Below are 12,038 nucleotides of genomic sequence, written 5' to 3' on the forward strand. Positions count from 1 at the left end.
TGCAACTGGAGCTCAGGTCCACAGCTCGGCCACTCTACACTGCACTAAAACCAATAAAAGCACTAAAACAATCCCCCACAATAAAACAAACCCAAGCCCCTTCATAAAACAGGACATTAAAAGAATAAGAACTTTAAAAGACAATTAAAACGACAGCAATAAATAAACGTACTTAAAAAGCTCAGTCTCTTAAAAATGTCCTCCTCCGGCTTGGGTACGTGGGTTCTTTCAAAAGTCAGTTACCAATCCCACTTGCTGCTCTGTCTCCTCTTCTGGCCTCCACTGCTAGCTCATCCCACCGCTGCCACCAAATGTGACGATGTGGGTTCTGGCTCCACGCTCCCATGGCTGACTTGCATATTACCTTGATTGGAGACTGCAAATTAGATGTGACCTGCATTGTACTGGCACTGCATCCTGGGTTAGCACCAGTTTTCACTCTAATAGGCTTGTACTCCGGTTGGAGTCTGTATTAGAAAAATAGGTTCAGCAAATGAATGGCATGGTAGTATTTTAAGCTTCCATCCATTATCCAACCTGCTATATCCGAACTACAGGCTCACAGGGGTCTGCTGGAGACAATCCCAGCCAACACAACATGCAAGGCAGGAAACAAACCCCGGGCAGGGCGCCAGACCACCGCAGGGCACACACCTAGCACACACTAGGGACAATTTAGGATCGCCAATCCACCTAACCTGCATGTCTTTGGACTGTGGGAGGAAACTGGAGCACCCGGAGGAAACCCACGCAAACACGTGGAGAACATGCAAACTCCACGCAGGGAGGACCCGGGAAGTGAACCCGGGTCTCGTAACTGCGAGGCAGCAGTGCTACCACTGTGCCACCGTGCCATCCTCATAAGCACAATGATGTGCAAAATTAAAAATGTCTGCCCAACATCCATTCAGCTCTCTGGGAGTTGGTTGTTAGATTATTCTGCCATGATTGAAAAATGGCAGACACAAAAAATATTTGTACAAGGACCAGGACAATAATTACTTAAAATTGTCTAAGATCAAAAGCTTAGAAAATCATTAAACCAAATTACAAGTCCAACTCGCAAAATAAAAATGAGAAAAGATGAAAAAAGAGAAACATGTGCAACGTCCTGACTACCAAAAAATAAACACACCACAAAGATTGATCGCAATAACGAGAAACTTGGATACTGAAAGTAGTTGCCATGGACTAGGAATTCCAAAGCACGTAAGTCCAATACGTTCCAAAAGCACGTCTAAAAAATGCCACACTGTCAAGTAGTAAGGAGAAACAAGATAATAAAAAGATTTATTATCACAAAGTGGTCTGTCTCACTAAGAATCTCAGAAGAAGTCAAAAACTCCATAGTCCCAATAAGCACAGCAAAACACAAGTAAACTCATCACTCCCAAGCACATTTGAAATGAACGATCAGGAGCTGTGGGAGACCCTCCAGATTTATAGAGTGGAGTGCAGTTCCTGGTGGTGATTGATAGATTTCTCTGCCTCTTGGGGGACCACCCACAAAACACATGAAACTCATGCATAAACAAAATCAAAAACAAAGGAAAATGCACATAATCAGAATAAAAAGAATAAAAAATGAGCACAATAGACATAGCACATGAATTTGAACCCCAACCAGGGGAGGAACCATGTTTGAGATATGAGAGTAGAGTTCCGCCATCTTATATAGGTGAGAAGTGATGACACTATGCATAAGGTGACTGGTAACGGGCATAGCAACCATAAACAAAATGGCCTCAAAAACGCACAAAATGTGTTATGCCAGATGCAAGTACACAAAGCGGCTGCAGCACAGATGCTATCTGACAGCATTTTAATTTCTGACCATCGTCTTTGAATAGCGTGCAGACAAAGTGAGAGACAGAAACTGCTAGATGTTATTAGCCACAGACCAAGTGATGTGTGGAGTTTTTGAAATAGAACAAACAGATGTCTAAATAGAATATGAAATGCTATCAAAAACTAGTGTTATGGCTTGGAAGAGTAAGAGGGAAATTTTAAATGGAATGAGCGGGCGGTAAACATAGACAAAGATCTGTGACAAGTAAATCAAGCCAGTCTTTTGTCGATACTTAAAACACAATCTGAAATTCAAAAGTCTTCAAGAGAGAGCTCAGATCAGCAATGTAAGCAGTTCAAAGAATGTCACTCATATGCATGCTACTGAAGTATCCTAATCTTGGATGATTCTGCAATGTGTGAGTTCTGATCTGTATAACCATAGTTTCAGTGACGTTACAAGCTGCGCATTCCAGTAGCCTTATGGGAGAATCACCATGGAAACAACAGTGCTAATACCTCAACATGGTGGTGCCCAAGTTCAAAACAAAATGGTGTGGTTGATATAACACAAAAATCTTATAACCTTTAAATTAAGCTATAAACAAATTTCAAAAACTGATTCTTTGAGGTGAAACACTTCAGAAAAAAACATGCCTTATCCCAATTATATACAAAAAAGTCGCACAAAAAATCCATCGTAACAACTAGAGAGCTTAACCGTAACTGTAGGTGTCATTAACAACAGCACAGTAATTCAAGTGGAGTCGTTATCAGAAAAAAAACAGGCCTAAAGCACTTAACCAACAATTGTTAATGGTTCAAATCTGCAATCTGAAAAAAGACTAAAGGTGCTGTTCTGGAATTTATAAGCAAGTTTTTGTACATGAATTCGGGTGCCGCATGATAGGCAGTTCCTAACAGCTATGCCGTGCTTCTTAGCAAGCCCATTAGGTAGCCATTGAAATTCTAAAATGACATTATTATGCACTTAAGAAAGTGAAATTTAAAAAAAGTAAAATCCTTCTCAGTTATATTGGGATTATATTATATGAAAGTAAAGCTTGTAAAGTGACCTTTCAAATAGTTTTGAGTCCCACAACCAGAAAAAATGTATCTAAGGCAAAAAAAAAGTACTAACGAGAACACAGGGGGTTTGCAGTTCTTAGCAGTATAAATTAAAACTCGATAAAACTATACAATGGTGCTCGACTGTTTAACAAAACCTTCATGATAGACCTACAAGCAGACATTTGTAGAGAAAACAATGCAGTGTCAAATAAGTCTTTGGAGTTCCCATACAAAACCCATGCACTTGTAGGGCCACATTATAGAACACTTTGGTCTCCATATTACGAGATGAATATTATGTCTTTAGAGAAGCAGGGCTTCTGATCTCATTCCACAGCCTCAGGAGTCATATGAACAGACTGAAGGAGTCAATCAAACAGAGACTAAAATTAGACATGCTAGTCATGTTTTACATTATCAAAGAAAGCATTCATTTGAACACCAGTGGCTGGCCGAAAACGTAGACTTGAAGGATTCATGGCAATTCAGAGTAAATTTCGCAAAGCTATTAGAAGGTCTTTAGTCATATGGATGACAACAAATATATAGAACATGTTACCTTATAGTGAAGTTGGAAGGACTGTAGTACTTTGGAGACCTCAGGGCATTGTTTGACATTCATGCAGGTATGTTAGGTTGAGGTAAACTGGGCTGAATGGTTTGTCCTTGTCATAGTCTTTATTTATTTTCTATGTTTTGTTCTTTCAGACAGCACTCGGCCCAACACAAGTAGTGCATTGCGGTCAGCTTGCTCCTCTCGATGCCATCATTTGGACAGTTTGAACGAAGATAATAATGGACCTCTTGAAAGGAATGATGATGCTGTCAATATTCTAAAGGTGGAAATGTTCATGCTAACAAGCTGATGTACTGATGAGGCCTGGAGGGGGAGAGAGAGATGATGGGGCATTTTCTAGCTTTTACCTTCTGCTCCTTAATCCATTCATAGAAACTGATACTGTACATTTCCAGTAGTCATTCATAAGAAATGGCCACTAGATCAGATCAGATTCTTATACTGCTTTTAGTCATGTTGTGCTGTTCTACCTGTCTTAACTACATTGTCAAAACCAGAATCTGATTCGTGAGACAGCACCTCCTGATCTAGTCATTGCACTAATGCCTTGGTGGCTTTTTTATTTTTGGTAGATACTGACCAAGACCAGGAGGCAGGCAGTTCTCGAGTATGAGACACACTGTGCCACCCTGCAAAGCTCGAATCGACAGTTAATGGAGTGGATTGAGAATATGGAGCAAGATTCCGCTAAGAAGGCACGAAAAGAGATACTTCAGCATAGCAAACTGGGGGTGAGTATTTCTTAGATCCACAGGGATGTCAGAGATTTTAGGTTTCAACAAAACAAAATTTTGATTTTGCACCAAAATGTACTAGACTGAAATTTGTTGCTAAATTTCCATGGTGGCACAGTCAGTAATAATGTTTTCACATAAATCCAAAGTTCATGGTTAGAATCCTGGGTCCAGACTTTGGCTCTGTGCAGTTTGTTTTTCCCGTGTTCCCATGAGTCTGCATCAGGTACTCAGACACTTCCTCACATCTCTAAAGATATGCAAGTTATGTAATTAGTCAGTTATAAGCTCATCCTTGTGTAGTTGTGGGTGGGCTCGGCTCTCACTGTCTCGTAGACTACATGGTGCCCTATTCACTCTCTGTTGTTATTCCCCCCGGATGACCCTTGTCTCTGATGAATTTACTTATAATTTTTGGTTGCACTTATTAGCTAACCACCAAAGGGCACATTGGCGATTTTTGTAGTGTTTTACTTGTCACCTGGCAGTGTTAGTGCTTACTCTGTGTTTTTCCTAAAGTGAAATACATGTTGAAGTCATAAGTGTCTGCCAGACATGGTGAGTTTCACCTTCACATGGAATTGTATTACTGTGCTGTCATCTCTTTGGCTCACAAAATCCAAAGTGAGGCTTAGCCTCGAAAATGTAGCCTCAACCTTCAAAATGAGGCCTAGTAAACCAAATCCAGCTTCACCCTAAACTCAAGTAACAGGCTATTAGCTTGTAAGGGCCCAGGCAATCTAAAGGGGTGAAGGCTTCTGTAATAACCAAACATCAGAAGGAGATTGAGGAACCGCAACACCTCTGTCAACAATAACAAAAGAAATGTTGGTGTAAAAAAAAAAAAAGAAATTTTGGGGTAATTGATAAAACCCGCGTCATAGATGTAAATCTAAAAAGAAAAGCAGACCACAGAAACAGTAGCACTGCTTTGATACTGGGTTCCGCCAGTTTCAAAACCGAGTGGAAACATGTTTATGGAAGGAGGGACCCTTCCAAGAAAATGTGCATGGCTTTACACCAAGTTTAGTTTTTATACATCTCGAAGTGAGTCTGGAAACGGGAGTAGGCAGCATTTTTGTGAGTATGCACCGTTTATACATGAGGACCCAGGAGATGATAAACGATAACCAGGACAGGAAAAGATTAACCTAAATCAGGAAACCAAGAATCAAAGTACCAGGTAATCCTAAGTCTGAGCAAAGTCAAAACCAAAATAAAGAATCCTACAGCTAGGGTCTACTTGACAGAAAAACTAAATATCGCTAGGAGAAAATACTAAGCTATTTTATCAACCAAGGGACAACACACATTGTGATCAGTGTCATATTTATAGCATCACTTCCCTAACGTCATCTGATGATCGTTGTCCAGTGACATTCTAGACAGCATCGCGTAAATAAATAAAAATGAGGCAGTAACATTTTTAAAATTTGTAATCTTAATTCCAAGCATAAAATTCATGTCAGAATTAGAATCATGAAAAAAACTAAACTACAGGAAGGCACACTTAACAAAAAATATCTAATACTACAAAAGCTAGTCCAAAATCGTTAAACAAGCTCCATATTGACATGATAGCATCACACAGTTGCTGAAGATTTGTCGGCTGCACATCCAAGATGTGAATCTCCCATTCCACCACATCCCAAAGGTGCTCTATTGGATTGCAATCTGGTGACTGTGGAGGCCATTTGAATACATTGAACTTATTGTCATGTTCAAGAAACCAGTTGAAGATGATTTGAACTTTGTAACATGGCACATTATCCTGCTGGAAGTAGCCATCAGAAGAGGTGGACATGGTCAGCAACAATACTCGGGAAGACTCTGGCATTTATACAATGCTCAATAGGTACTTAGGGTCCAAAGTGATGAACCAATTATCCCTCACACCATTACACCACTGCCAGCCTGAACCATTGATACAAGCCAGGATGGATAAATGCCTTCATGTTGTTGATGCCAAATTCTGACCCTACCATCCAAATATGGCAGCAGAAACCAAGAATCATCAAACCAGGCAAAATATTTCCAATTTTTGGTGAGCCTGTGCGAATTGTAGCCTCAGTTACCTGTTCTTAGCTGACAGGAGGGGCTCATGGTGTGGTCTCCTGTTGCTGTAGCCCATCTGCTTCAAGGTTTATGGTGTTGTGCATTCAGAGATGCTCTTCTGCATACCTCGGTTATTTGAGTTACTGTTGCCTTTCTATCAGCTCAAACCAGTCTGGCCATTCTTCTCTGGCATCGAGACATTTTTGCCCAGAAAACTGTCACTTACTGGATATTTTCCCTTTTTTTGACAATTCTCCTTAAACCCTACAGATGGTTGTGCTTGAAAATCCCAGTAAATCAGCAGTTTCTGAAATAACCAGACCAAAGTTATTTAAATCACCCTTCTATTCTGAAGATACTTGGTTTGAACTTCAGCAGGTCATGTTGAACATGTCTACATGCCTAAATGCACTGAGTTTCTACCATGTGATTGCCTGATTAGATATTTGCTTTAATAAGCAGTTGTACAGGTGTACCTAATAAAGTGGCCGGTGAGTGTATGTTTAGTATATCTAAAAGTTTTTTAAGATTATTTGAGTAAAGAAAAAGTTACCAAAATGTTGTCCTTTACAATGACCACAAGTAAGAAAATATATTTTTGTTTTTTCAATTACGGCTAGCCTAAGATAAATGATTTTAATAGATTTTTTTATTCAATTTATATATTTCTATATATAAAATGCCCCCCGTGACCCTATTCGGATTCAGCGGGTTAGACAATGGATGGATGGATATATATAAAATGCTAAGGATTGTGTCCATACAGTATGTCACACAACTTATACATGAATCACTGGGACTAGAACCTTGATCTTGGTCTTAAGTGAACGCTTATGACATGATATGCGCTGGAAGGAACTCGGTGAAGTTATCAGGGTTTGTGTCATTCTTACTGCCAACTACATAGGGATACTAATCAACAAGGTGACATGGCAGAGACAAAAAGAAGAGCTGGCGACAAATTGCAGAGATTGATTACATGACAGGAAGAAGAAGAAGAATGAAAACCCCGGACTCTGCTGTGCACAACCTGCTGCTACTCTCAAAGTGTCACTAGTGCAGCATTCATAAAGTTATTAGGCTTCATGTTTTTCTTACAGTAAAAGGGATGCAGAATGCAAGCGCAAAACAAAGACAGATGCATGCCTGCACAAACTAAACTTGATTGTTCAGAGCTAAGTGACCCATTGATTAGCACAATGATACTGTCACTCCACAACACAGACTGCAGAAATAATATTAATAGAGAAATGTCTGATGCCAAACAAACAGATCATCAGATACTCACAGCTTCTAACCATATGCATTGCTTTAACACCTATGGGTCAATGTTTGCTTGAAGAGGAATACTACGAGAAGTTAGATCATCACTTTGGGTGAAAACGAAAGAATGTGTTGCCAAAATGGGAAGGTTCAGCTTGCACTATATGAGCCAACAGAAGTAATTAAATCTCTTGACATTTTCACTTCACTTTTATTTTTGGAATGGAGGTCTACACTAGTTAATATCTCTCTATTATAAAAAAAAATCTTGGAAGGAGACGAGACGTGATTGTCTCAGAAACACTTTCACGTGCTGCGAGACGAGTCTTCATGCCGAGTGATGTAACCACGCCCGGAGCTGGAAGCTCCACGGGACAAGAGCTTATGCAAAGAGATTTGGAAAAGTCCTGCGTGGTTATGTCAGACACATTTCTTGTAGACAGAAAGAAAAGATATTTACTCACAGGCAGTTATACGTTGCGTTGTCACGGTGTAATTCCAAATAAGGAATCAAAATTCAATACGATTTTGACGAAAAGGTAAAAGCGAAAAGAGATCAAATATATGGACATAGGTGATATGACAGAAGTGCAGCGTGCGAAATGCAGATCACGCGGCACGGCAGCAGCAGCAGCAAGCCAGCAGCTGATAACGCAAAGAGGAGGTAAAGAAAAAATAAATTTAATTGGTTTCCCATTGTATCACTGTTTAAGAGGGGGTTTTGGTGGAGCGACCGCATCTCCTTGGGGTGCGTTCAGCCCCCCCTTCACAATGCGAGCAGCAGAGACGCAAAATGGTTGGCGCACAGCACAGGCGGGGGTAGGGGATCGTTGGCTGAGCAAAGCAAGCAGGGGGCAAAGCCCCTTAGTAATAATAAAGTATAAAAAAATCAACAAAATAATACTTACTTTAAAAAAGAAGAAAAAAATTAAACTTAAGCTAGGGATAAAACCCTGGCTATCCCATAACACATAGTGTTGTTGAAGCAGCATGTCTTCATCAGCCATTTTCTCATGCAGAGCTATGAACATGTACCTGAGGCAGGTGACGTCACTTTTCTTTTAGGTGTGGTACAATCGATGGAACAGCTTACTAATATACTTCCCATTTCAAAGATGTATGTGCTGATTAGACTCTTAAAGAATTAGAATGCCATCAGAGATGAGAAAAAAACCCTGACAGATCATTTGGCCACTCAGTCCAACACAGGGCACTACACAATGCACCACAGTACAATGATGTCACTAGAATCTGATGCTATACAGTACAACAACAATGTTTATTTATATAGCACATTTTCAGACAAATAATGTAGCTCATCTGATGACCAGGGAGAACAGAAAAAACAAAAAAACTCCAGACGGCTGGAGAAAAAATAAAATCTGCAGGGGTTCCAGACCATGAGACCACCCAGCCCCCTCTGGGCATTCTACCTAACATAAATGATCAGTCTTCATTGTATTTAGGGTTCTCATGGAAGGACTTGATGATGATGGTCATGTGGACTTCTGGCCTTTAATCCATCAATGTAGGAACATCACGGTGCTTTGATTAGGTGGTGGTGGTGGCGCAGATCGCCACCACAGAAAACCAGGAAAAGAACAGAAGAGAGAGTAGGGGTTAGTATGGATTTTGGAGCCAATATGAATAGTTATGATAATTAATTGAATATACAGAGTATCAGGATTAAACTAAAAGGAAGTTATGAGAAAGCCATGTTAAAGTAATGTGTTTTTAGCAGTTGTTTAAAGTGCTCCACTGCATTAGCCTGGCAAATTCCTATTGGCAGGCTATTCCAGATTTTAGGTGCATAACAGCAGATGGCCACCTCACCGCAATATATAAAATGGAGTGAGATTATTTAAGGCTTTGTAAACCATAAGCAGTATTTTAAAGTCAATCCTGAATGACACAGGTAACCAGTGCAGTGACATCAAAACTGGAGAAATGTGCTCGGATTTTCTTTTCCTAGTTAGGATTCTAGCAGCTGCATTCTGCACTCGTTGCAAACGATTTATGTCTTTTTTGGGTAGTCCTGAGAGGAGTGCGTTACAGTAATCTAGTCGACTGAAAACAAAAGCGTGAACTAATTTTTTCAGCATCTTTCAATGATACAAGAGGTCTAACTTTTGCTAGATTTCTTAAGTGAAAAAATGCTGTCCTAGTGATCTGATTAATATGCGATTTAAAATTCAGGTCACAGTCAAAAGTTACCCCTAAATTCTTTACCTCCGTCTTGACATTTAATCCTAAGGCATCAAGTTTATTTCTAATAACCTCATTAGATCCATTATTGCCAATCACTAAAATTTCTGTTTTCTCTTTATTTAGCTTGAGAAAATTACTATTCATCCATTTAGAAACACGAGTAAGACATTGTGTTAGTGAAACAAAAGAGTTGGGGTCATCAGGAGCTATTGACAAAGACAGCTGTGTGTCATCAGCATAGCTGTGGTAACTCACGTTGTAACCTGAGATAATCTGTCCTAATGGAAGCATGTAAATCTAAAAGAGCAGCGGACCCAGGATAGAGCCTTGTGGAACACCATATAGAATATCATGTGTCTTTGAGTTATAATTAACACAACTAACAAATAATTTTCTCCCTGCCAGGTAGGATTCAAACTAATTTAAGACACTGCCAGAGAGGCCCACCCACTGACTAAGGCGATTTCTAAGAATATTGTGATCAATGGTGTCAAATGCAGCACTCAGATCTAAGAGGATGAGAACAGATAAATGGCCTCTGTCTGCATTCACCCGCAAGTCATTTACTACTTTTAACGAGTGCAGTTTCTGTGCTGTGATTTGTTCTGAAACCCGACTGAAACTTATCAAGAATAGCATGTTTATTGAGGTGGTCATTTAGCTGCATAATGACTGCCTTCTCTAGAATTTTACTTAAGAAAGGCAGGTTAGAAATAGGTCTAAAATGTTCAGTACCCATCATTGGGAATGACACATCCAGATCAAGGGAGATGAATTTGTCAGAATGGCTACATAATTCCAGATGTCTCTATGGAGGGCCCCAAGAAGATAAGACTGGGAATGAACTTTAAAAAGGCAGTACAAAAAACACTTCTGCCCACACAATGAAATAACCCAATCTGTAGTAGCATGTGCCAAAGAGATATTTCATGTGCTATTGGCCATTAGGAAAACTACCTGCCTTGTTCATGTACTGTAACCTGCAAAGCAACCTACCTTCGAATGTGTATTAACAGAGGTCTATGAGGAGGAGTTTGTATGTTTTTTCTGTGGTTTACCCTCCAACCAAACCCCAAAGACAGTAGGGTGGTCCAAAAAAACAAACAACTAACAGGTTCAAGTTCTCTACAAGGCTATTTTAACCCTTGTGGTAGCCGGCCCGGACACAGACAGGTAGACATGGTTTTAATTCACTCACACACATTTATTTACAATTGCTACTATTTAAAGGTGAAACACACAACCCCCCAAAACTCCCCCAAAGTCCAGGACTCAACCAAATGCCTCACTCTCTTCAGGCCGCCTCCTTTCCTTTCCTCCCGAGCTCCGTCCTTCTCCACTCCCGACTCAAGCCCCTGAACGGAGGGAGGCAGCCCCTTTTATCCCCACCCAGATGTGCTCCAGGTGCCTCCCAGTAATCTTCCACTGGCACACCCCAGTGTGTCTTCTTCTCCCCCAGCACTTCCGGTTGTGACAGAAGTGCTGAGGGCCACGGCTCCTCAGACATTGGGGCGACCCCTGACGGTGACCACAGGTCCCTATAGGGTTGAGCTTCCAAGCTCCGTTCCCGTGGTCCCCAAAGCTACCAGGGCAGTTGCCCCCTCGTGATCTGGAGGAGCCGCAAGCCATCCTCTGGTCCTCCTGGGTGTCCCGGCTGGGTACCACCCCCTGCCACTTGCCACACCCTTTATCATATATATAACAAACACAGAAAATTTTGATGAAAAAAAGCAACATTTAGAGGTCTCTCCATTTGGCAGTTTTTATGTCATCTGAACTGAGCAGCAGACAATTGTTTCACACTAGTGAAGCAAACTGGATCATCTGTCCCCTGTTCTGGTGCATTTTGAGAAACAACTGTGCTTATTTTAAATAAGGACATCAAAGAAGAACGTTGTTGTTTCTGTTACCAGATCTTCTAACTTCAACTGTTCAGGTTCCCTCCTCATCTTAAGACGTCTGGTAACAGTGGCTGCATCATCTGTTCCATTGTTTCTGCTGAGACTCTGTCATCAAAAAAACGGCCAAGATTGTCAAATGTTATGACAAAAAACAGAGGTGCCTTGAAAATACTGCATATGCATTGCTGGCAACAGCCTGTTTTGGACAATTCTTAAGAACTGATAAAAACTCAATGGCATTGAAAGGAACCTGGATTGCAAATCATGCTTCATTCCACTGTTTGACATAAAAACAAGACTGACAAACAGAGCAATATTTGTGATAATCTTGGATTCACATTTGGTCATCTTAACATGAGATTTAAAGTGAAAAATTTTCAACACATAAACACCTGGACTAGTTACAGCATGTTTAGTCCACCTAGTAGTTGCTGTGAATTA

General features: G+C 40.5%; 1 protein-coding gene across 3 annotated transcripts in view; it reads left to right on the forward strand.

Annotated features, from left to right (window-relative positions):
• c14h20orf96 (chromosome 14 C20orf96 homolog) overlaps nt 1–12,038 on the forward strand; it is a 48,995-nt gene that overhangs the window by 20,757 nt on the left and 16,200 nt on the right. For all 3 annotated transcript variants that reach the window (XM_039735762.1, XM_039735761.1, XM_039735763.1), the window contains exons 4-5: nt 3,568–3,698; nt 4,009–4,167. In XM_039735762.1, the coding sequence (XP_039591696.1) occupies nt 3,568–3,698; nt 4,009–4,167 (290 nt within the window). The remainder of the gene's footprint in view (nt 1–3,567; nt 3,699–4,008; nt 4,168–12,038) is intronic.

This window comes from Polypterus senegalus, chromosome 14 (assembly GCF_016835505.1).
Source record: "Polypterus senegalus isolate Bchr_013 chromosome 14, ASM1683550v1, whole genome shotgun sequence".
In the NCBI taxonomy this organism is placed as follows: Eukaryota; Metazoa; Chordata; class Cladistia; order Polypteriformes; family Polypteridae; genus Polypterus; species Polypterus senegalus.